Genomic DNA, 26,297 nt, shown 5'->3' with positions numbered 1-26,297 from the left:
TCTTTGTAGGATGATTGTACTATATCAAATGGTACATTTCATTTTATTTGCTTCAGTTTCTGGTGGTAAGTAGAGTTGAATCTTAGGTATGAATTAGAAATAGTTTGCTTGGTTCCCTGACTTGAAGACAAGAAAACAAAAGAGCTTAAGGCCAGAGACAGAAATCATCCCAGGGTCCCACGCCATCTACTCCAGGGAAGGATGTAATGAGTTTATTTTTCACTTAAGGCTCCAGGGATTTTCAAAGCAGGGATGGCAATTAAGGTGCAGAATTGTTCATAATAGTAGCAATTGAGGTCTATATGTTTATCCACGTTCTTACCTATATTTACATCCAAATATACATCTATCATTACTAGTTTGGTGGTAATTAGTACTTTGCTTTGCACTAAGGTGGAATTTCTGTGGACAGTGGGAGTATTTTGAGTGCAAATAGATTATTCACTAATGGGGGCGGCCTTACAGCTCCGTTGGAAGCAACACAGAGCTTGGAAAAAGGAGGCAGTCTTCTGATAACTTCCAGGTCATTCTTGGGTAGCTGCCAGTTTTGGAGAAAATTATGCTATATGCAAAGGTTGTAGTTGGGTAATTTAGAAGTGTATGTGGTGGGTTTTGAGCCAAGTCTGTGGCAGGGACCCTTGACCCCTTTTTCCCACAGATCCCTTTAGGCATAAAGTAAAAATACACAGGATTACCAAGAAAATCAATTATATTGCAATACAGTTAGTTAAAATGTAAACACACACACACACACACGCACACACACACACACACACACAAAACAACCCTGATATAAAAATAGATGCTTCTTATTAACACATGATAGAACAGAAGAAGACTTAGGTCTAAAAGTGCAGAGTAATGATTACCACCAAATCAGTGATGAGTGATAATGGTATTTTAAGATGTCTGCAGCTCTAGTGTTTTCTTTTTAAATCTGTAATTTTATAATGAAAAAGTTGCAGATACTATGAACACTAGGTGGTTTGTTACTTACATTAACAATAGGCTATGCCACCTATTATTCTTACTGTAATAAGAATTTGAATTATGTTTTATCCTTCCCAAAGTATTTCATTTTTAGTACATATGTATATATACATTTTAGGTAGATAGATAGAATGTATATGTTATATATATGAAAGATATTAAGACTTTGGGCCATATGATCGTACTTCTTAATAGGAATATATCAAGATTAAAAGCTACAGCCCTTTATTCAGTGACTAATAATGACCTAAAGAGCCACAATCTGGAATATTAGATATCTCTTTATAGAAACAGAAAAAAATTAATTTTATGCAATTTAGCCTTAAAAGAAAAAACACAAACCTGTGTATGGGTTCAGTTGGAATGGGATTCAGTTATTTTTCTGAGAGTCTAAAGTTCCTGTTACTAACCTGGCACATTTTAAATAGTGACGTGATACAGTATACCACACCCAGGGCCATCAGACCCTACTGAAAAATGATCACTCTGGATCCTTTGCTTCGTATAAACATAGAGTTTCAACATATGAACAGTAGGGAGAGGGAAAAGTAGGTGGTCCATTCCAGACTTCAATGCAACCCTAAAGAACATCTTTTGCCAATAAAGCTTTGTGAAATTATTCAGTTACCCACAAAGCATCCGTGTCTCCAAGACAATCACCCATCAGCACAATTCCATGGAGGCTAATGGGCCATTTCATGATTTCCTTTTCTGTCCGAGGCTGCTTATCCAATACACTAACATAAAAGTATTGATTGCTCTGATTTCGACGTTCAGGCATATTTTCTGTTAAGTAGATCTACTTTGCTTGTCTTTGTGAGATTATTGTCTAATTGGATATGTGAAACTAAAATCCAAAATAAGACCTTCCATGTATTACATCACAGGCTGTATAACTGAGCTGTTGGCAGATACCTGCTTTCAAGGAGGAGACATCACTACCGTTTTTACGCCAAGTGCCAAGCACTGCCAGCTTGTCTGCACCCACCACCCACGCTGTTTGCTCTTCACCTTCATGGCTGAATCGCCATCTCAAGATCCTACCAAATGGTAAATGTTTGCATTTCTACATAGATAGAGGAAATAGTCTTTACATGAGGATTATTTACCAATAAACATTCATATAAATATAAAATATGAGGTTAACAGTTAGAAAACATATTGTCCTTCAATTAAAATATTAAATATTACAGAAAAAAAAAGATAGTGTTTAGGCAGATCAGGAAAGAGCAAGCATGCCTCTCAGTGTAGACTTTCCAATTTCTCTGTGGTCTAGATTTTAATGATACACTTTCTCTCCTATTTCTCTCCACTTTTATGCCTCTTAATCATTTTGTTCTTTGCTTTTTGATTGATTATTGATATTGGATATTATTTAAACCAGTGCATTTCTTTCAATTATTTTCTTAGGAAATACATATTTATAAAGGTAGTTTCAGAGAATAGTACAGTGATCCCCTGTCACCACCAAGACTTTTGCCGTTTGTTCTTTATCTATTTAACCATTTGAATTAATTTGGAGACATGGTAACACTTCACCCCTAAATATTTCTGCATACATTTTCCTACACAAAAGACATAAAATTTTAACAAGAATCCCTTTATATCATCTCAATTGTAGCCCAAATATAATTTATAGCTATTAACTGGAATCTTCTCCAGATTCACAAATTGCATTTAGTGAGTTTTGTGTCTATAGTTATATTTAAAAAAAAATTTAGGGCATTCCATCCATTGCTTTTGTTTCCATATTGAACTTGAAAATTCAGTAACAAAACTTTACTACAGAATTAAGTTATCAATATCTTTGTATATCATTGCTACATTCATAGAAATTTACACAGTACCCAAAACGTATAAAATAATTATTCTAGAATAATTATTCTGTATTCTATCTACAGCAGGGCTTAGCAAATGTTTTTTTGACAAGGCAGGGCATAAATATTTTAGGCTTTAAAGATCCAGAAGCAAAATCAAGGATATTACTTAAGTATTTATATAACCATTTATATAACCATTTAAAAATATAGAACCCATTCTCAGCTCATGGACCATAAAAACAGGCAGAGGGTTGTTTGATCAACAGTCCATAGCTTATCTGTTCCTGTTTCCGGTTAGTGGGGAATACCATATGTGATCTTTTAAGAGTAGGGATGTTGGAATGAGAGACAAACTCACAGTTTTGCTGAGAAAGTATTTGTTTTGGCATGAGATAGAGGAGCTTGCTTCTTTCTCCTTGACTTTCTATGTGCTGGCTTTTAAGATTTATTATTTTAAAACATAAGTTCTCATGCAGTTATTTATTTATTTATTTATTTATTTATTTATTTATTTATTTATTTATTTATTTATTTATTTATTTATTTTAAAAAACAGGTTTACTTGTATCCTGAAAGACAGTGTAACAGAAACATTGCCAAGGGTGAATATGACAGGAGCCATTTCTGGATATTCTTTCAAGCAATGCCCACACCAAATAAGTGGTAAGATGTCTTATTAGGATTCATAAGTACTAGTTGCTGTGATATATACATATAGTTACATCACATATGGTGTTATAACTATAAAATAAAACCCTGCTATATGGTCATAAAGTCTCCTGATGAAGTTCCTTCAGTGTAGAGTAAAAACTAGCATGCATGCATCCCACCCACCCCCGTCCCATTCATTAAAATTTTTGCAATAGTTGGACATTCTCCAACTATTACTACCTTCTCACCATTCCTTTATTGTTTTATTCTCCTTTCCAGCTTAAAGTTTTATATAAAAGTCCTTGTTAAACATATTACTTCAAATCAAAAGAGCAGCTGTAAAGGTTGACATGACACTTGTCTTAATTGTGAAAAGATTCTTGAAAAGGTTAATGAATCAGTCAATGAAATTGCAGAGAGCAGGAAGGCCAGGGCAGAAAACTGAAGCAAGAATTTATAAATCTATATTGTTGTGATATAAGAGGGACATTGGCATTCGTTTAGTGCTTCTATGTGAGAGTAGATTAAGCAAATTAAGATGAAAACAAAGGACTTCTGAGGAAAAGTGGCTGTAGGTGTCAGAAGAGAAAGTCAGGAGGGATAGTTCCTAAGGTTCCAGTTGCCCCTGGAGTCTGGAAGATCCTTGCATGTTCTGCTTTTATTTACAGCTTGCAACAGAAATGTATATGTGGATCTGGTCATGAAGGGCATGAACTATAATGGCTCCATCGCCAGGAATGTTCAGGAATGCCAAGAGAGGTGCACAAACAGTGTGCACTGTCACTTTTTTACATATGCAACAAGCCAGTTTCCAAGCGCAGAGCATCGGTAAGTGAGTCATAGGCTGAGCCTAAGGACAGTAAGGAGATTGTTACAATATTGGATGGAAAATAAAAGTTATCTTCAGCTTGATGCCAACATTTATTCTTAGCCCCTCAATGACATTTCTATAACAAGCATAGTGCTGGTAGTTTTCTTCATAGAAAGTGCATTTAAAGCCCAACTTGCATGTATTTCTCTTCTGGTAAGGAGTCCTTTCTGGTAAGGAGTCTGTTTTAAGATAAGTTCCTTATCTAAGACAAAATAACTGAAGCTCATGTGAAGTGTTTTAAAAATCTTCCCCGATCCCAGATTTTGAAATATTCCAGAGATAAACATGTAGGAGTAGAAAATGACCTGATCTCTAAGGATGAATATGTGTTCTCTTAAAAAAAAATAGGGAAAATATCACTGAATTTTATATTTAGAAATATTTGTGATATTTTAGAGTTGTATAGTAAATTATACTTATCTAGGATCCACCCACCCCAAAACAAGAGAGAGAGAGAGAGAGAGAGAGAGAGGAAAAATAAGTTCAAACGATTAGTTTTTGGGTTTACCTTTGGGCTTTAACGTTCTACTCTCCACATTCACAAAAAGGACGTGAATGCAAAGCAGATGAAGCATCAGAACTTCATTTCAAAAACAACAATGATACAAGAAAACCCTCAAATTAATAAGCAAGGTTTCATAGTTTGTATTTAGCTTAGTTCATACTGTATCTTTTCACGTATTTTACATCTAAGACTTAATATGGATAGCAAGCTAGGAACCTGGGAGTTGCTGGGCATTATAAAAAAGTTTAAACTGATACAATTGGGAAGGGCTTGAGAATTCATTACTTCCTACCTGCTACTCTTCAGGCCACCATCCCTTCAAAGCTGTCCTTTTAGTGGTGAAAAATAAAGTTGAAAAAAACAAGGACTCAAGTCCAACTGTCTAGCCTTTCTCAGATCCATGCTTTCCAGAGTGATTTCTTAGCTGTAATATCCAGGAGTCTCTAAATTGGACTTTCTTATCATCTTATGTTTTTTCCTACTTGTATTTAGAAGACTAAAACATTTTCCACTTTTGTTTTTATTCAGTAATGTTTGTCTACTGAAATACACAGAAATGGGGACCCCAACCAGAATCACAAAGCTCAGTATGGTGGTGTCTGGATTTTCATTGAAATCCTGTGCGCTTTCTAATCTGGGTAACTATTATTTACTTAGTGAGCTGGGCTAGCCGTTAAATAGTAGGTGCTGACAGTATGTATGATGGGTCTAACTTAGGAGCCCAATATGTGCTCACTGATGAAGTGGACCAGTGATTTTTTATCTTCTTCATGTGAAAATTCACTATGTCCTAAATAATCAGAGCTACATTTGTATTTAAAATAATCACTTCATATTGTCTAACTTAAAAAAAATTAAAGTCCTTCAGGTAAACATTTAAAAATTTGTTATTAAGACTTTAATTCTTTAGAGCAATTTTAAGGTTGCTGCAAAATTGAGGGGAAAGTATAGATGTCCCATACACCACTGCCAGGACACATGCACAGACTCCCTCATTATCAACATCCCTCACCAGTGGTACATTTGTTACCATTGATTAATGTGCACCGACACATCATGATCCCCTCAAGCCAACAGTTTATACTCTCATTCACCCTTGGTGTTCTATATTCTATGGGTTTGGACAAATGTATAATGACATTTGCATCCCTCCCTCACCCCACAATGAACCTTTTTATATGGAATTTACAAATACTGTGACTGGGATTTTACCAATGATATTAGTGAATTGATTTCTTAAGCATGGTTTCTTCTGTTGTGCAGCTTGTATTAGGGACATTTTCCCCAGCACGGTGTTTGCAGACAATAACATTGACAGCGTCATGGCTCCAGATGCCTTTGTCTGTCGCCGCATTTGTACTCACCATCCCAGCTGCTTATTTTTTACCTTCTTTTCTCAAGAATGGCCAAAGGAATCTGAAAGGTAAGGAGTTAATAACAGCTGATCCAAATCCATCATTAAAAATTCTGAGCTACTGGGGCACCTGGATGGCTCAATTGGTTAAGGGTCTGCCTTCGGCTCAGGTCATGATCTCAGGGTCCTGGGATTGAGTCCCACATCGGGCTCCCTGCATCCTTCATGTAGCAGGGAGGCTGCTTCTCCCTCTCCCTCTCCCTCTGCCTCTCCATCTCTTTGTACCCTCTGGTTTTCTTTCTCTGGTGCTCGCTCGCTCTCTTTCTCTGTCAAATAAATAAATAAATAAATAAACAAATAAATATAAATAAATAAATAAATAAATAAATAAATAAATAAATTCTTTAAAAAAATTCTGAGCCACTAAACCTTTAATCTAAATGTCTGTATAGGATAGATCAAAGCTGCGAAGAATTTCTAGCTCCACTCTCTTTCTATTCCCCACTTAATGGCCACAAATCTCATGTTAGCAAGGACTCTTGTTTTCTTTAGCTGAGGTAGGGCCCTGCCTTCAGCAAGGAGAAAGTTGCTTAGTTCTGAACAGAATGAAGAAAATATGGATGACCATTTGGAGGCAACTTAGTCCAACACCCAGTTTGAGGTCATTGAACCCTGAGCAGAAAGAGCTGAGAATATTAGTGAAATATCAAATCCAAAGTGAAGAGAAGGGGAAATGAAGGCCTCCATTAATGGAATTGGGGGTAAATGTGGACAGAGGTTTGAACTGAGATGCTGCTCCCTACTGATGGGTATTAATATAGGAAACCATAATAAAAGCATAGGAAATTTCTTTGATCATTAAAGGGATATCTGTTGGGGTTGCTGCCCTGCATTAATAAGACTCATTTAAAAAAACTTAAGATTAAATTGGCTTCAAAATCTAGCTTCTCTATATCATCTGAGTCAGAATTGTCAGAATCCCTGATAACTGCCTGACTTGGCTGCCCACATAGGGAATGTGTCCCCAAGAACAGTCCATCCAAGGTAAGCCCTCAAGCTCCTTGTCCGTCAAGCAAGTCTGATTTTCCATGGAGTGACTCTCAGAAGTACTAAGTCCATCACATGAAAATATATGTGTTGCTTTCATGTAGTCAACAATATAATATAATTTATTTGGTGCCTACTGTATACCAGGCCCTCTTCTAAGCACCAGGGATACCATTAGTGAACTAAAGAGAGAAGAACTCTACCCTACTTGGACCAGAGTGGAAGTGACAGAGAAGTAATCAGATTGGAATTAATTGTCCATATAGGGAAAATAAGATTTGGTGATGAATTTGATGTCTATCCAGAGGAAAGAGTCAGTGATAGATCTTAGACTTTTGGCCCAAGGAATTGAAAGGATAAAAAAGACCCATGACTGGGATACAGATTTCATGAGGAACAGTTTTCAAGAGGGGAGCCTCGTAGACATCCAGAGAGAAGGGTTGAATTGGCAGTTGGGAAGAGAAATCTGGAACTAAGCAGAGAGGTTTATGTTCTAGATCTGTGTTTGGGTGTCACCAGCATACAGCTGGGAATTAGAGTGACTGAACCTGGGTGAGACCATCAAAGGACCAGATGCAGAGAAGAAAGTAGCTTCAAAGATTGAGCCTTGGGACATTATAAATGTCACAGATTAGAAAGATGGCTTTGTACTGTTGGGTTAATCATTGTTCTGTTTCTTTTTTATTCCTTTAATAAAATTCCCTATTGACACCTACACAAGTAGTAAAACATTGGATCCTCAATATGATGATGAATGAGAGAAGATGGTGAATGTGACAAGCCAAGACTTGGCTTTTTTAAATTAATTAAAATTAAATAGAACTATGTATTCATTTCTTCAGTTGTATTAACCACATTTCAAGTGCTCATGAGTCACATGGGGGTAGTGGCTATTGAATTTGGGTGGCACAGACATGGACTCATTTCTATCATTGCAGAAAATTCTGTTGGACAGCACTGCTCTAGACTGGGATTTGGGGCTAAGTAGGAAAAGTTAACTTCCTTCCAGGACAATGTTGCCTGTGTAGAGCCTGTGTTGGGTTTGATTTATCCCTGTCTAAACCAGGGGTAAATCTGCCATCCAGAGTTGCCCAGCAATTTCTCTGTAGCATGAAAATCATGGAATCTTTGAGACAGGCCAGGAGTGTTGAAAGAGAGGAGGTAAGGGAGGAAGATACTAGGAACACTGACCATAGAACCAGCTCAGAAGATTTTGTATGGAGGCAAGGGGTTTCTTGGTTTTGAAGATTTGTCTACAACCTATGGATCATGGGGTCTGATTCAGTGATTTATGAGGAGTGCTTGCAACATGAGAAACTGTTCCCTATTCAATACCAGCATGAGTTGCCTTTTTTGAAAAAGAAAGATTTTATTTATTTATTCATGAGAGACACAGAGAGAAGCAGAGAGACATGAGCTGAGGGAGAAGCAGGCTCCCTGTGGGGAGTCCAATGTGGGACTTGATCCTGGGATCCTGAGATCACAAACTGAGCCAGAGGCAGATGCTGAACCACCAACCACCCCCCTCCCCCCCGGGGTACCCCATGAATTGCCTTTTGTATGTGCTGCAAAAATGGTTCTTTTTGTTGATATGTTTTACATGATAAATTTACATCCTCCCCATTCTTTGTTTTGTTTTGTTTTTATGGTTAGAAATCTTTGTCTCCTGAAAACATCTGAAAGCGGATTACCAAGCACACGCATTAAAAAGCACAAAGCTCTCTCTGGTTTTAGTCTGCAGAGCTGCAGGCACAGCGTCCCAGGTAAAGAGCGGCCGCGCTTTCTCCTGGTGGAGATGGGCCACCCGCGGTTGACAAGCGCTGAGGTCTTGGGTCTCACATGTGACCTGTGTTTTGCTGCCTAGTGTTTTGTCACTCTTCCTTTTACCACAACACGGATTTCTTGGGAGAGGAACTGGACATTGTTGATGTGAAGGGTCATGAAGCCTGCCAGAAAATGTGTACCGATGCCATCCGCTGCCAATTTTTTACCTATTCCCCTTCTCCGGAATCTTGCCACGGAGGGAAGTAAGACATATGAAGCCTCACCTGGATGCTCCTGCCCCGTCTCTTGAGGGGTGCATTATGTTTATACTATTGTGTTTCCAACCTGCAGGGGTAAATGTTACTTAAAACTTTCTTCAAATGGATCTCCAACTAAAATACTTCATGGGAGAGGAGGCATCTCTGGATATACACTGAGGTTATGTAAAATGGATAATGGTGAGTCTAATGTTACCTGGAAAAAAATCCATCTGAAGGGGTTATTCTACCCCAAATATATCATGACTGAGACAGTCAATAATAGCCACAAGGAAGAGAAAATTGGTACGGTAATGAGCTTGGATGCAATTTTCTGTTATTTTTGCTCCTGTTACCCAAGCTGACCATGTTTTCGGGGTGAATATTGAGCCTTAACTAAACTCTGCATTGCCTAGTATTGTATGAATATGTGTTTTAAGTTGACACATTTATATAACTGGTATTTCATGATGAGAGTCAGGTTTAGCTGACTCTTTGATGTTTGATTCTTGTTAGGAAGCCTAGTGGTCTTTCTTATCCTTTAAAATTAAACATAAAAAAAATTAAATTAAATTAAACATCAGCCAGCATTTTGGTTAATCAAATCATTTTCATTTTCTGTCCATGGGCCATTACTTGACCTTTAGTTGAAACAGAAACAATGATCATATGTTTTAAAAAGTATGTATTTTTTCCAAGATTTTATTTATTTATTCATGACAGACACAGAGAGAGGGGCAGAGACACAGGCAGAGGGAGAAGCAGGCTCCCTGAGGGGAGCCCGAGGTGGGACTTGATCCCAGGACCCCGGGATCACGACCTGAGCCAAAGGCAGATGCTCAAACACTGAGCCACCAGGCGTCCCTGAAAAATTATGTATTTATTCTAGAAATAAAGTAGCTCCTTTTCAGGGGACTTCCTTCTTTCAAATGGCCTGCAAGTGTTCTGCATATTTATGAATATTGGCAAAAATTTACAGTAAAACCTTGTTTACTTATAACAGTGAGTGTGGTCGAGTAAAAAGGAAATGAAAAGATTGTCTAGATTAAAGGAGACTATAATAACATGAGAATTGTAACAGAAATCAGATCAGCAGTGGCCAATTCCAGTGGCTAATTTCTGAGCACAGTAGCAAGGGCTGGCTTGTAGGCAAACAGATGAACCAAGGGACAGAGAATCCCCAATGGGAAAGGATATACCACACTCCTCCCTAAGCCACCATAATAACCTATTATGACTTCAGTATTTACTGATTTACATAAAACTATATTTTAGACTTTTATTGCCTAATGTTCAATATTCTAAAGCACTACAAATTTAGGATTCAGCTGAGACTTAATGAATAAAATAGAAGTGATGATTATACTTTGTAATAGTTTTCAAAGTATAAAAATCTTTTGTCAGAATTATTTCTCTATTGAGAAGGTGTGTAAATCCTTAACGTCTGTGAATTTGTTTCATAGCATGTACAATATTGCATCCCGTGCTAACATCCTAACTCGGAGACCATGCCTTCCTGGAGTGTAGATGGATCTGATGGGAATCTTTGGATGGCTCAAGCTCCTTTAAAAAGCAAGCCAATTAAGTTGTATCTCAAATATTCTGTTTTCTTCGCAATACATTCACCTAAGACAGGAAGAGTATTTATGATAATTTTGTCATCTTAATTCTGCTAAGCCCTAGAAGGGACACTTGGCAGACTTTGTTGTTAGTGATGTTGATAGAGTTTCTAAAATGGGAATCAGCACTTACACCTTAAATTGCAGAATCTATTCCCCACCCTCCTTCTTTCATTATCTTCTTCTCTGATGAATGTATGGATCCTGATCTGTGAAGGCTACAGAATATATCAGGTGGAAATTGGTAGCTGAAGCAGAAAATACAAGATAAAGGGAAATAAAATCTTACGGCTTTTTAGGACATCTTCTGAAACTAGATAATTAGGTTTTCCTGCACTATATTAGGTGAAATAATACCCTAATGGGAGGTGATATCTACCAGAGATATTTATCATGACTTATACTGTCCTTGGTCCTCATAACTTTTTGAAAATCCAGAGTAATTGCCATCAAAAGAAATGTTCCCTGCCCCCAAATCTAATGCCAAACACATATTTTCAGCATTTTACTTAAACTGAGAGACAAAACAGAATGAACAAGACCTATTATTTATCCCTAAGAAAATCTTTATTGACCTATCTGTAACATACTTTGGTTACTGCTTACCTATTAGTTTTCCTAAACGTTGCCTTTCCTTTCTTATAAATCATCATCTTATAAATAAATCATCCCTGTAGTTCCAGAATCTAGTCAAACTCTTCAGAATGTTTCTCTGAACCTAATGTCACCCCATCTACTCTCAGGTGACAACTCTTCTCTCAGCACACCAGCCTATTTAAACTATCACAAGCGCACTTCTTCAAGATTCCTTTTCCTGCCCTCTCCTTTTCTTTGAAGCCTGCCCCAGGATTATGCATCCATTTTCCTATTGAGGAAAGAAAGACCTAGAGAGATTATTTTGCACCTATAAAACTACAGAATGGACCATCTAGGACTTGGATTTTGACTAGTGACTCTTTTAACTTCACAATCCTCCTTTAGCTAAGGCCATGAGGCTTCCCTGATCCTCTGGGCCTTACTATTCTGGTGTGTCTGGGTGTAGCATGTTGACATCACTGGTGAGCTTGCTAGAAAAATTTTCACGTCTTGCCCCAGACTGAATCAGAATACAACATTTAAAAGATATTTAAAAGATAACTGGGTGAAAAAAAATAAAGTAAAAATAACATAAAAGATTACCCAGTGATCCATATGCACATTAAAATATGAGAAGACTTGTTCTAGAAAGCTGTTGTCTATGAGTAACTCATTTCCAGTCTATCTAGGTTACTGGGACAGATTTGGTCAAGACTCCCATCAGGAGGGTGACATTCTAGGAAGTAGAAGTAGAATGGATTCTCCTGCCCAGGACAGCTAAGACAGGAAGAAACAAAGGGGTAAATCTGAGTCATAGTCCTTGGAAAGTATCAAGGATTGAACCTAGGGAAACCCAAATTGTCACCAAGGCCAAAAGGCAGAAACAGTTCACAAACAGAAGAGCAGCCCCGGTTTGGATGGAACCCAGCTGGAGCAGGAGAGACTGGGACCAAAGATCAGCCTGAGGGGAAAAAAGATGAGGGGAGGGGGAGGTTGGACGGATGCTGTAAACTGAGTGGAAGGTGCTCACTTTTCTATATAACAGTATTCTGAAATTTTAGCAGGGCTGATTGAAATTCAGATGACTAGACTCCACTGTCCAAGTTTCTGATGTACTGAATCTGAGGGAAGCTCAAGAAATTGCATTTCTAACAGTTGGTCCAAGGGCCACACTTGACAACTACCGCTTTGAAAGAACCATCACAGTTATCACATGAGGGCATATAAGACAGCATGCAATACCAAATGAGACTTTCTTTGGGGGCATGTGATTACAAGCTGCCTTAGTCATTCAATTTTCCTGTGCATGTTTTGCTTGCCAACCTGATTATAAAATGTCTTCAAGTCAAGGTCATGATAAAATAGCGAATCGAGGGAAGGTTTTCTTCTCTTTGTGCCTGAAGGAACATAACTACCGATAAAAAAGGAAGATTTAGGAAGTTACTCATTGCAACCCTTCTGTTGTAGTGTGCACAACCAAAATCAAGCCCAGAATTGTTGGAGGAACGGCATCTGTTCATGGTGAGTGGCCGTGGCAGATAACTTTGCATACCACGTCACCCATCCGGAGACACCTGTGTGGAGGTTCCATCATTGGAAACCAGTGGATACTAACAGCTGCTCACTGTTTTGACCAGTCAGTACTATTACTGTTTTTATAAGTTCCCAGGCTCATATATTTATGAGATCTATCATTAGCAGTTTAGTAAATACTTTAAAAATGTAAATTATCCTATTTGTGCAATTAAATTTCTATTATGAAAAAAAATTTCTGTTATGAAATAAAAAGGAAAAGGGAAGAACTACCTATGGTCTACCAGCATTAGGTTAGGTACAGGAACATGATGGCATATTATTTCACTTTCCCATTTAAATGCATACACATGCCCAGGGGTGTTCTTGCTGTTTCCTTTCAGAACATATCTTCTGTGCCTTACCTTGGGCATCAGTTCCAGAACTAAACACAAAGAGAATTTCCCCTTTTCTAAATCTAGTATGTCATTCCCTGTCTTCTTCACTTCTTCCCTGTCTGGTCTTGTTTCCTCCTCACTCCCCTCCCCTTCCTTTCCTTCCCCTTCCCTCCCCTCCCCTCTTCTCCTCTTCTTTCATCTCCTCTCCTCTCTCTATGTTTCCAAAAATAGGTGAAGTTCATTATGTATCCTCAAATTGGATTCCCTACTTAGGTTAATTTCAACACAGGCCAAACCTAAAAGCTTCTTCAAGAGAGTACATGACATGTATCCTAGGGAATTTTAATTTTAGTTGGCCAAACTTCCTCAGTATTCTCTGACTTTCCAGACATGGTATTGTGTGTTTGTTTTTCTTTTTTCTCAGTATAGCATACTCATATTATAACTCAAAGATCATTTGAAGTCAATAGTTTCCTTTACCTTTTATCCTTTTCCATATAGGAAAATGGAATACCAGAAAATCCAAGTGAATTTCTCAGGGTCATGGCTAATCAGTGGTAGGGTTGAGATTAAAACCTGGGACTCTTCATGAGAGGGAAATTGAGAGAAAAAGAGAATGAGAGGGAAAAAATGTGTGTATGTGTGTTTGTTGGAGGGTGAAAAGACCCTTCATTCATTTTTATGTGCTTAATATATTAAGTACTAGCCCAGAACTTTCTACAGGAGGAATATATAAGTGAAAAATCTTAGCATGAAATCATTCCTTTCCATCAAAAAGCCTACCACCTGCAGAAAACATTAGTAATAGGCAGGTAAATAGCAATATAACTCAAATATTTGGGAATTATTTGGTAATGGGAATTTCTCTTCCTCTTACTGTTTATTCATTAGGGTAGAGTCACCTAAAATCTTGCGTGTCTATAGCGGCATTTTAAACCAAACAGAAATTAAAAAGAGCACATCTTTCTTTGGGGTTCAAAAAATAATAATTCATGATCAATATGAAGAGGCGGAAAGTGGGTATGATATTGCCTTGTTGAAACTGGAAACAGCAATGAATTACACAGGTATGTGGAGTTTTAAATGGAAATTTATCAACAATGATGACCTAGATGTAGTGTTTAACACCAGATTCACCAGACCTGACCCAGCAATCTCAGGGTAGTATTGTAATCCTGAAAGAGAGGATGTCTGCAAAGCTAGTCTTTTAGTCTATTCATACTGGAATTCTTTCCCGATTATTAAATCTTATTGTGGGGTGTGAGTGAAGAACTAAGTTTTCTGCAGGTTTCCTCAGCTGCACCAAATGATAGTATCTATAATAAATTGGAATTTTAAAGATGACTTATATCTCTTTTTTAGGGACAAAAGGATTGCAGGTCAGAATGAGTAACCAATTTCTACAGGGTCACAGACCTAGTTAGAGAGATGGACCTAGCAGGGAGGGCTGTACCTTGTCTCCCCATCATTCCCTCACCCTGGGATGTTGATGGATAATGCTAAACATGAGGAATGAAGATGAATAGCAATGAGGCAAAACCCAAATATAATAAATAGAGAACGCACTGCATAATATAAAGTGAAATAAGAGAGTCTCTCTGGAGAGAAGATATATTTTGATTCTGATGACTAAACTATGATTTTTAAAATTTAGATGCTCAAAGACCCATATGTCTACCTTCCAAAGGAGATAGAAATGTAATATATACTGATTGCTGGGTGACTGGATGGGGGTACAGAAGATTAGCAGGTAAGGAATGATGTATCTCAATGTGCTTCATCCTAAAGATAAAAGAACATAGTTCAGTCTTACCCTTTCCTACTGTATCAAGCAAGGCACACAGCTAAAATGTGAGTAAAATAATCACATCCTTCAATGACAGAGAGCATGTTAATAAAAGTGAAAAGGCAAAAATTGCCCAAGTGAGGAGGATCCCACATCTGTTTGATTGGAAAATTTAAATATGACAGTCTCTTTAAAGACTAATTGAAGTTTAATGTGAAACCTAGCACTTTTCATGAAATGTCCTAGCCTGTTACCAGTTATTTTCTCTGGGAAGTAATTCCAGTTAGAACCATACTTAGTTTAGAGCTTAATGTTAACAAATAATCTCTTCTCTATACTTGGTAGTTACAAAAGGTCTGTGAGATAAACCTAATATTTTTTTCCTTCTAGATTTTTATGTAGATATTTTTATTTCAAATACACATCTTTATATTATATATATGATCATTCCATTAACAAGCCAAGATATTTTTTTCAGGCGAAATACAAAATACGCTCCAGAAAGCTAACGTACCCTTGGTGACAACTGAAGAATGCCAGATAAGATACAAAGGACACAAAATAACCAATAAGATGATCTGTGCAGGCTATAGAGAAGGAGGGAAGGATGCCTGTAAGGTAAGAGTGTTTTCAACCAATTAAATATATTCAGGGACACTTGGGTGTCTCAGTGGTTGAGCGTCTGCCTTTGGCTCAGGGCGTGATCCTGGGGTCCTGGGATTGGGTCCCACACAGGGCTCCCCATGGGGAGGCTGCTTCTCCCTCTACTTATGTCTCTGCCCCTCTCTATGTGTCTCTTATGAGTAAATAAATAAAAATCTTTTCTAAAAAATGAATATATTCACATTAGAATGTTTAATGCATTTTTTTTTTTTTTAAAGAGACAGCACCCGTCAGGGGAAGGGCAGAGGGAGAAGGAGAGAATCCCAAGCAGGCTCCATAGCTGTACCACCCAAGCTCCCCAGAAAGATTAAAGCATTTAAAAAGCAGTTTTCTGCCCCTGACTAGGGAACCATGGCATATTTGTTTTTACTCACATTGAAGTTTATTAAAGAGCCAAGAATAGAATTTGAGGCAAAATCACTCTGAGAAACATGTATTTGAGATGAGAAGCATCTGAACTCATCTGTGCATCTTTTCTTTTTTTTTTCTCCTCCATCACAGGGAGACTCAGGGGGGCCTTTGTCCTGCAAACACAATGAGGTCTGGCACTTGGTGGGCATCACCAGCTGGGGAGAAGGCTGTGGCCAAAGGGAACGGCCAGGAGTTTATACCAATGTGGTTGAGTACCTGGACTGGATTTTGAAGAAAACTCAAGCAGTGTGAAAGAGTCCCCAGAGGCCATTTGACATCTGACCCTGATAAGGCATAACAGATTATTTCTGGGTGGGAAGGTTCTGATTTCACTGAAGAAGAAGACACACCATTTCCCTCCATGGGTTATAGTACTGAGACAGTAACGCATGGGAGGGGGTTGGTATTTGTGAGAATGTGCCAATTAAAAACAAACTCATTGTCAAAATTCCCATTCTATGATAAGCATAGTTTGTGTTCAGCATCCAGTCTCTTGCTTTCTGATCACACCTTACTGAGCCAAAGAAATACTACACGGTGATATCTTTTAAGATTCAAGTATTGAGAGTTTTAAGATTAAAGAATCAAGTTGTGGCGCCAGAGGCTCCAGTGGGACTGCCAAAAGCAACCACCATGAAAAGATTCGTTAAGAAATGGGAGCTGGAGAAAATGGGGACAAGGACAGTCACTATCAATTTGCAAGAATCTGTACTCTGCCTATGTGAATATCTTTCTTTTGTGAAAGGAGAATTTGGGTTCAATGGCAGGTTTTCAGAATAATCAGGAATCTTTGTCACTTCAATTTTTTTTGAGAGAGAGAGGAAGAAAGAGAGATAACATGAGTGGGAGGAAAGGCAGAAGGAGAGGGAGAGAGAGAGAATCTTAAGCAGGTTCCATGCTCAGCATATAGCTTGATGTGGGGTTCAATCCCATGACCCTGAGATCATCACCTTAGTGAAATCAACAGTTGGACTCTCAACTGACTGAGTCACCCAGATAACCCTGTCATTTCAATTTTGTAATATGTTTTTAAATTGGTTTGGGTAGACACAAGCCATGAGTGAGTGTGAATGTGGACTCTAGAATTTCTATATGGGAAAGGATTGAAGGCTGTAATTTACCTAAAAGTGGCACCTTAAGGGAAGAATCTTAAAGTTGACTTTCCTTAAAAACTATTAGTGCGTGGAATATATATTTATTCAGTGTGGTTCTGGGTAATGGAAGCTGATAGAGGTGAGGGGAGCAAGCTAGAGCCTTCCTAAGACAAGGTGTCCAGTGTGAGTGTGAGTCTACAAATCTACATTTATGGTAATAAAAGAATTGGACAGAAATCATACACAGTACATCCATACTACAGGGAAAAAGCAATTTAGGAACAAATGGATGGCTCGTAGAGTCTTTGTTATCTTCAAAACAGCTCTCTGTATGTTAAGTATTAGGGTTTTTCCCTGTAGTGAGAATATTTGCCTGGTAATTGTTTCTAATGTGGTGCAATAACTAGAGTGTCTTCACTGCAGTTTTCAGCCTATGTCAACAACTTTACATCGTATCCAATACGAAAATTACTTATTGAGCACACAGAACTATAGAACACAATGTAAGCAAGTAGCCGTGTCCTTGCCTTCATGGATCCCTGGTCTAGTTAGCATAAACAACAAAAAGTAAAACAATTACACGAGCATAAAACTTCAGGGAGGGATGCCCAGGGTTCTATGACAAGAGAGAGCAAGAAGAGCATTTGAGGCAGGTTCAAGGACTGGGATAAAAATGAGTTTGTGCTGAGGAAGACAAACGAAAAACCAAAGCAAACAGAACCCCAAATCAAAGACTGGGATGGTATAAAGGGCCCCAGATCCAAAATGCTTACAGAGTCAAACAAGACTGGAACTGAGACTTGAGCACCTTTAAGATTACCAAAGAGCAGCAACAATGTTCCTATTATTTGCTCATTACCTTAGTAGTCTTGACGTAACACTTAACATTAAAAAAAAAAAAGTTAGGATATAATTCCTCATAGGAAGAGATCTTTCCTCTATGTTCCCCATTTGTGTCTTTTGTTTTGTTCAAAAGGAGAGGAAGAGGCATGAAAGGTGGAGGAGACCATGTGTTACTAATGCATTTCTGAATAAATATGTGCTCTTTAAAAGAAGGATAGAGAAAAAGATCTTTCTGGAAAGTCTTTCTCGACAAATATTTGAGAAAACCGTATTAGTTTTGTCACACTTAATGTTGTATATTATTTTAATTTTTGAACAGTAAGTATATGCCCATGATTCAGAAATGGAAACAGTGTGAGGAGATATAAAATATACAATGGGAAGGTCTCCTGCTCTGCATCAGAAGATTGCACACTCTACACACAGTTCAGCACTGTTCTTGTTTTCATGTAGTTCTCTGCCTTCAAAATATTTCTGATTGGTGCATAAAGGGCTTTCTCAGTCTGTTTTTTACAAAAGTATGGTATTCCAGTATGGGGATTCCATACGCTAGCTGCCCACTGATGGACATTTAGGTGGTTTCCAATTTTTTCACTCATTGATATGTATGCAGGTAAATTTGTAGCTTATATTCCAGAAGTAGGATTGCTGAAAACGAAACAAAAAGAGCAAATGCATTTGTAATTTTGATAAATATTATCCAATCTCTCTTCAAAAATCGGTGGCCATTTTCTCTCCAATTGGCAATGCAACAGAGGGTCACATTTGAGTAACATTATGATATTACAACTTGGGAATTTTTGATGGCCTGATAGTTGGATAAAGGTATCTCAATGTAGTTTTTTTTTTTTTTTGCAATTTTCTTAATATAAATGTCATTAAACATTACATGTGTAAGATGACCAACTTATTAACAGCTTAATTTTTATTTAAATATTAATTTAGTAGTTACCGTGTAGACAAAAATAGATTATGTTCCTTGCAGCCTTATAAACATGGTAGGGGCAGTCCGGATGGCTCAGCAGTTTAGCGCTGCCTTTGGCCCAGGATATGATCCTGGGGTCCTGGGATCGAGTCCCACATCGGGCCCCCAGCATGAAGCCTGCTTCTCCCTCTGCCTGTGTCTCTGCCTCTCTCTCTCTCTCCCTCTCTGTGTGTCTCTCATGAATAAATAAACAAAATCTTAAAAAAAAAAAAAAACATGGTAAGAATTCTTGCAAGAAAAAAAAAGCCTAAAACATCCAGAGCTTATCTTGTTCTAACTGGACAGTAGCTCAGTATTATGAAAATATTGGTTGGCTGTCCTTCCCCTTGCATGTTACAGACATAAATTTGGGCCAGAAGTAGTGCCATCTCCAGTTCCAGGGATGGATCCTGACTTGTGTGCATCCAGTAATAAATGCTATCTTCCTTGCCCTGGGAATTAGTCTGTGGATGAGTGAGTCTAGGCAGCTGGCACATGCATCCCCCAGCTACTGTGATTGGCTCAGAGATGTCAATCTGAGCAACATTTAAGACTTTGATTACGGATGGGAATGACTTTCTCCTCCTCCTCCATGTGAATGAGGAAGCACTGATCTTGGTTGTGGCAATAGCAGTTTTGAGAAGTTTTGAGAAGTCAGCCCAGGGCCCACTGAGACATAGATACAGAATGCCTGAGGCCTGAACAAAGTCTGGGCCTCCCTGCTTCATTGCAAAAAATCCCTTTTCATGTTTATAACAGTTCAAATTGGGTTTTCTATTACTTGCAGTGGACACATTAGGATGTACTGCGAATTAGTGACCTAAAGTATTAATATTACCCTGATTCAAATAAATGTAACCTACATATAATTAGGCACTTACAACCTATTCTACAGGACATGGTCTGTTTTTTTCTTCTATTTTTTTTTTTGTTTTTTCTTCTAATTTTAAAAGTTATTATTTTTTTAAAAAATAATTTTGATTCTATGCATTCAAAGAAAGGTTGGTTGTGACTCTTTATAGAGCTGTCCCTCTCTCTGAGATGAGTGGTGCTCCTGGGCAGTGAGTGATGAGGTCTCACCTAATGCGGTTCTCACAGGCCAGCACCCTGGGCACCCACACGTTGCCATTATCATAGACTCTAGGAAGTGAACCCAAACTTTGGTATGAGAATCATATACAATATTAAGCCATTTATTTAAGAAAGACTGTAAACATCACATTTTATATTATATATGTTACACTTAGGGCCCTACCCATTGTCCATCCTCATTAAAGAATCAGGGAACCTGATCCATTTGACGAAGAGGCATCTTTCCCTTTGGTCCTGTTCAGTCCCTCTTCTCTCTTCATCCTCTGGACTCTACAATGTGCTGGGCCTGGAAAATCCAGGTCTTCTGATTATAATCCCTGGTTCTCCCAGGGCCAATCCAAACGTGAAAGGAAGTCAGATAACACATGAAGAGGCAGTCCTTTGTCAGGGCATGTCCTTCTTTTTGTGGCCACATACATATTAGAAAGAAACAGGTTTCTAAGGCGCTACACGTTACCACAGGCGTTTTACACAGACCTGCTCTTCTGTGCACCCACGGCCTCGCTACTCAGGGAAGGCTGCTGTTCTCAGGAGGTGTGTGTCCTCCAGCCACTTCTAGTTCAGTTTTGGGGAATAGCGCACATGGAAATCAACCAGGATCTTCTTGAGCAGCCTGGTAAACCATCCTATGGAAGGTGTGCCTGTAACGGGAGCATACCATTATCATGGCCTTCTATCCCAAAAGACTTAAAATGGACATTCTAGAGTTAAGCCAAGAGCTTAAGTGGATACCATAAACCTGAAATCTGGTAGGCCCAACAGCCAGTGATTCGTATTGTTAATAATAGCACTTTGATTAGCAAAAATAAGAAAATACAAATAAGGAATTACAATTATCTACCTCTTACAAGTGCGCCTGCACTTACAAGTGCTGCACGCTCTACTGTGTGCTTTACCCTTTCTACCGTCTCATGCTCCTTGTTACCACCACGTATGATAAGGTATTGTTATTTCCATTGCAACAGAATGTTATTTGCTTTTACAGGGGAAAAAAAGAAAATTCAGCTTGTACATATTTTCAGCTTAATTCGCCATTGTCCCACTAGATGGCACTTTGATACCTCTTCTTGTTACATTTTAAGCCCTAGTATCCAGACAGAATGCATTTAATATTGTCTAAAATTCTAGGTACAGACGTATCTAGCAGCCTTCAATCAATTGCTTCAATTCAGATACGCTTGACTTTTCTAATATGATTGCTGTAAATATCTAGTCTCTAGATAGTGGACAATGTGCTTCGGAGGCCCCAACTTTGGGGACTTCCCTTCCCGTTAGTGACTAACTACTGTGAGCCCCCAACAGTGGGCGCAGGTGGGTCTAGGTGTGCCAGGTGTGCTCCTCAGACACCTGGAGGACCGCAGGGGGAGAGCTCTCCTGTGTTCCACCAAACCATCCCTGTTGTCATTTGTCGCATGGATCAGGACTCCTTGTCATGTCTCTGTGGATTCCTATAAGCCACTGCCACTGTCCCCACCGTCCCACAACCCCCTCAACCTTCTGGTCACTCCCTGCCTCTCCCTCACACCTGATTTGCTAAACATGGGAACGGAATGCCCTCCCTTGATTACTCAGAATATTAGCCTCAAGTTGCAATATTTAAAACAAACAGTTTTTGAATCCTAGAGGCTTGATGATAACAGAAAAGAAAAAAAAAAAAAGAAAAGAAAAGGAATACCACCCCCCCCCCCACACACACACACCTACAGGCAAACACATACACACGTGCACACACTCAGAAGTGGATGTGGACACAGCCCCTCCAAAGCTCCACGGGTCCAGATCCTGCCTGCAGGTTTCCCTCCTGGCTGACTGTTGCAAGGCCGGGCTCAAGCACACTCCAACCACGGGGCCCACAGGGACAGAAGCGGCTTTGGTGGGGCAGTTGCTCGTGCTACTCTGTGCCTACAGAGGTCTCTATCCTTGGGTTTCATTACCCGGGTCTGGAAGCAGTTGCTCCTCATTCCGACTCAGCGCCCTAAGGTCAGTGGCAGGGCCTGCAGGGTAGTTACCTCGCTTCCTCCCCACGCCCCTCATTTCAGCAGCTCAGGTCGTCAAGGGAGGAAGGGTGAGTACCTTGGGGCAATATGTTTAGAGGGAGGGCGAGCCCACCTTCACATAACTTGTAATTCAGTATATCGTGACAGATCTCATTACGTGCTGCTAATCTCTCACTGTGCCTCATTTATACATGAGACTTCATCACAGGTAGGTCCATAGAGGAAAAAGCATAGTATCTAGAGGGTCTGGTACTGTCTGCAGTTTCAGGGCATCTACTGGAGGCCTGGGGTTGCACCCCCGCGGATGGAGGTGGGGAAACTACTGTGTGCCACGGAAAGCTACTTAGGGCCAGAACCATCTGCACTGGGTTTGTCCCCTTCATGTGAACAGGGCCTGACCTATGGGTCTTCCCCTGACTCATGGGCAGTGTGCAGGACGTTGGCCAGCTGACTTAGGGGCGTGAAAAAAATGAGAATAAAAAACTGGTGGAAAGATAGTGTGGGGAAGAAGGCTTAAGGATGCGGTTCTTGAGTGGGCTCAGTGTGAAATCTTCCCAGCTTCCAAAGATGCCACCAGAGGGTGCGGTCTGCCTGGGAGTTGCATACCAATGCCCTGTGGCAGTTTGGAGCCATGGAGAAGTTCCTTGCAGCCTTAAAATGGCATTCCTCCTCAGTCCCACCTTACCCTGTCTACAATCTGTAGCTCTCCTGGTCTCAGAAGCACTGGGTTTGAGCAGCCTGTAACAAAGTTATCACTCAGCACTACTGAGCAGAGGTGCTCAGGTATTGTGGGAGGTCATGTGGTGCAGTCACTGGAAATTTGCAGATACTATCCATTTTTTTTTTTTAAGATTTTATGCATCTGACAGAGAGAGAGAGAGAACACAAGCAGAGGCAGAGGGAGAGGGAGAAGCAGATTCCCCACCAACCAGGGAGCCTGACATGGGGTTTGATCCCAGGACCCCAGGGTCATGACTCAGCCAAAGGTAGATGCTTAATCAACTGAGTCACCCAGGCGCCCTAATACTGTCCATCGTTATCTGGTTCCCATGAGGTCCAGTGGGAGACATCTGCAGTGCCTGGGGATTGCAGGAATGCGCTTCAAATGCCTCCCCAGCTCAGCCATTGGGCCTTTAAGTTAAAATCACCTATGGAATTTTTTTTTTTTTTATAGCTCCCTTCAGAAAGCGAGTTCAGATGATACCCTTCTAGTAAGAGGTGCCTGAGGGGCAGATATTTATTTGAGCACTACATAATTTGGGGGGAAATGAAGCCTTAGAAGTCATACTTTATTCAAATGTAACCCATTAAATTGTTTACCTAAAGAAGAAAGCATAGTCTCTGTTAGACCACAGAGCAAACTTCTACACAAAAGTATTATTTTGAAATGAATTTCACTTCAAACATTTCCTTTTAAACTTAATGATTGCTACAAAGCAGAGGACCCAAAGATGCAAATACCAAAAATATTCAAAACTCCTAGAGAAAAACTAACAAAATTAACTCTCATCCATTACCCAATTTATCCAAGAATAGTTATTAAAATTAATTTTGAGACCTGTAACTGTCATATTTTATTACAGAGGATAGGAGATAGGGAAAAACCTTTTAAAACACAATTGGTAAAAAAATTAAAAAATTAAAAAATAAAAAAATAAAACACAATTGGTAATTATATAAAATGAGAAATGTTAAATGTTTTGTCAGGAGAACTTACTGGAAATGTTTTCATTATATTTCATACATTTAAATTTTTTTCTCTAAAATACAATGGGTGAATTCATAAATATTTCAATAAATGTCATGATTCTTTAAAGATTTTTTGTTGATGTTGTACATCTAAAAAAGTGGTTACATAAAATCATATAAAATTTCTGTTAAATATGTTAAATATTATCTGAAAAGTTTTGCCTTCTTAACTAATGGAAGCTTTTGGCCCAAGTTCACCTTCAGATTACCAAAAATAATGACTTAAGGCTCTTTAAAATGTTGAAGAATTTTTAATGGTATTTTGTGACTATAAACATAAGATCTGTTTCTTGAAGATTTGTAAACTCCATCACAGTACAGAGAGATGAATAAAAATCACCCACCATCCCAAAGCACAGAGCTCGCACTCTGAATTCCTTCCAGTCATTTTGTATTTCTAGAACCTAATAAAGCCAGTTTGAGAGGGAAACTTTGGTGCAGTGTTGTATTTGAATATAGATAGAAACATCCAACATGAAGCACAAACACAGAGAATTCAGATTTGGATTAAAATAAAGAGAGAAGCCATTTTATTCGATGTGAATGGATCTAAACTGATTTGACCTCTCCAAAAATGTCATGTTCTTTTGGTAAATAGTTTCTCATTGACTAGAGGAAGGTTGGCCGCTTCATACTCCCTTCCCCCACTAACTGCCTGTGAGATGGTATGTGACAGAGAAAGCAAGTGTTAGACCAAATTCTACCTAACATACAAACATTTATTAGCAAGGATGTACAAAAAGTTATACATGTCCCTGTGGTTTTGGGGGTGTCTGTAGGTTTACTACGAGGGGGACACAATTCTGGTAGAAGAACCTTGAGGTGGACTGGTATTCAGTAGACATTTCGAGCATCAGTGGGGTTCTGGCTCCAGATCTTGAAGGTGACATGGAAGACACAGGTGTGGGATTTACAGGATTTTCCTTTTCCACTCAGGTGTTGGTAGCACGGCCTGTGCAGATGCTTCCAACTAGCCTTCATTCCTCCTAAACAACACAATTGTGCTTCCTTATTAATTTTGCTAACTACCAGCCCCTCTGGTGGAGATTCTGATAGCATCCTTTGAAATACTAAGTAACCATCCCTGGGTTACTGATCTGTGCTGAGAGTACCTCAGATGCTAAGTAAGCACTCCTGTTACTGTTGAGGGTAACCTGTCACCCACATACATACTAGTCTCCTCCATTTAATCCTTTCCTTCCCTTTATCTAGTTTCAACCAGAAGTCAAAGTGACCCCATTACATCTTACGTGTAATCATGTTACTTTTTTTGCTCAGAAGCCTCCAGTGGCTCACCAGCAACCTTAGAGCATAAGGCAACTTCACGGAATGGCCTATCAGATCCTCCACAACACACACCTGTCATACGTAGAGGAAAGACTCAAATATTTTTGTACGAGTAACCAAACATAAGAACCAATGGATATGGAGGTATTTTTAAAATAAACTACCACATAATAGAGTTTTTGTTCTATTTCCAGTGAGTTTTTTTTTTTTAACTCCTTTCTGCTAATACTCTTAATTCTCCAGCTGTGATGTATTTGCAGACTGAAAAGCTGCTCAACTGCCCTAAAGGGACTCCTGAATTAATCTGGAGATAATTTAAATACAGGAAGAACCTTGTTTATTATGAATTTCATTTTTAGCACCAGTGCACCCACCATGAGACCCATCATGCCTTCAAACAGTTAGTTGTTTATTTTTCATTGGCATTCATATCTGGTACTGTTTATTATGGCATCGCTGATAATCACTATCTGCTGCTTTACAGTCTTTCATTTTTTTTCCTGAGTTTCAAAGTCCTATTGGCCTGCAAATACTACTAAGAAGCAAAAAGACCATGTTACATTTTGTGGCACTCAAGGCCGCCAAAATTAAGTTGATGCCCTGAATGAGATTTTACAAATTTGATGGCATCTTTTAAAATTTCTTATTTATTTTAACTTCTACTGAGACGTTAGTTTTTTAAAGTTGGAAGCTTCCAGTTGTATCTTCCCTCCCTCTCAGTGTTCTGATCCATTGCAGAGACCAGGATATTAAATTTAACCAAAGAGGGTACCATAGACCAGGCAATGTTCCCCCCTCCCGAAGATGCCCATGTCCTAACTCTTAGAACCTGTGACTATGTTAATTTACATAGGAGAAGGGACATTGCTGAGGTGATGAAGCATCTTGTGATGGGGGGGTTATCCCAGCGAGCCCAGTGCAATCACAAAATCTTTATGAGGAGACAGGAGGACCAAAGCCAGTAATAGATGTGACCATGGAAGCAAAGGGTTTGCAAGATGCAAGAAAGGGCCACTGGCCAAGGAGCGCAGGTCCTTCTGAAAGCTG

The 26,297-nt window shown here is 39.0% G+C and overlaps 1 protein-coding gene across 1 annotated transcript; it reads left to right on the top strand.

Annotated features, from left to right (window-relative positions):
* Positions 1-10: 10 nt before the first annotated feature.
* F11 (coagulation factor XI) lies at positions 11-16,476 on the top strand. Its single transcript, NM_001135123.1, has 14 exons — positions 11-65; positions 1,878-2,040; positions 3,367-3,470; positions 4,130-4,289; positions 5,366-5,475; positions 6,101-6,260; positions 8,892-9,001; positions 9,103-9,265; positions 9,354-9,460; positions 12,922-13,090; positions 14,256-14,431; positions 15,019-15,114; positions 15,629-15,768; positions 16,315-16,476. The coding sequence occupies exons 1-14, from the start codon at positions 11-13 to the stop codon at positions 16,474-16,476; spliced, it is 1,875 nt and encodes a 624-aa protein (NP_001128595.1).
* Positions 16,477-26,297: the final 9,821 nt, after the last annotated feature.

This window comes from Canis lupus, chromosome 16 (genome assembly GCF_011100685.1).
Source record: "Canis lupus familiaris isolate Mischka breed German Shepherd chromosome 16, alternate assembly UU_Cfam_GSD_1.0, whole genome shotgun sequence".
Classification (NCBI taxonomy): domain Eukaryota; kingdom Metazoa; phylum Chordata; class Mammalia; order Carnivora; family Canidae; genus Canis; species Canis lupus.
This window is presented reverse-complemented; position numbering and strand designations above follow the sequence as displayed.

Coding starts and splice junctions, on each gene's coding strand:
- F11 (NM_001135123.1), top strand. CDS start 11: ATGATTGTACTATATCAAATGGTACATTTCATTTTATTTGCTTCAGTT. Junction 9,002..9,102: donor CTGCAGGCACAGCGTCCCAG/GTAAAGAGCGGC, acceptor TTTGCTGCCTAG/TGTTTTGTCACTCTTCCTTT. Junction 14,432..15,018: donor AACAGCAATGAATTACACAG/GTATGTGGAGTT, acceptor TTTAAAATTTAG/ATGCTCAAAGACCCATATGT.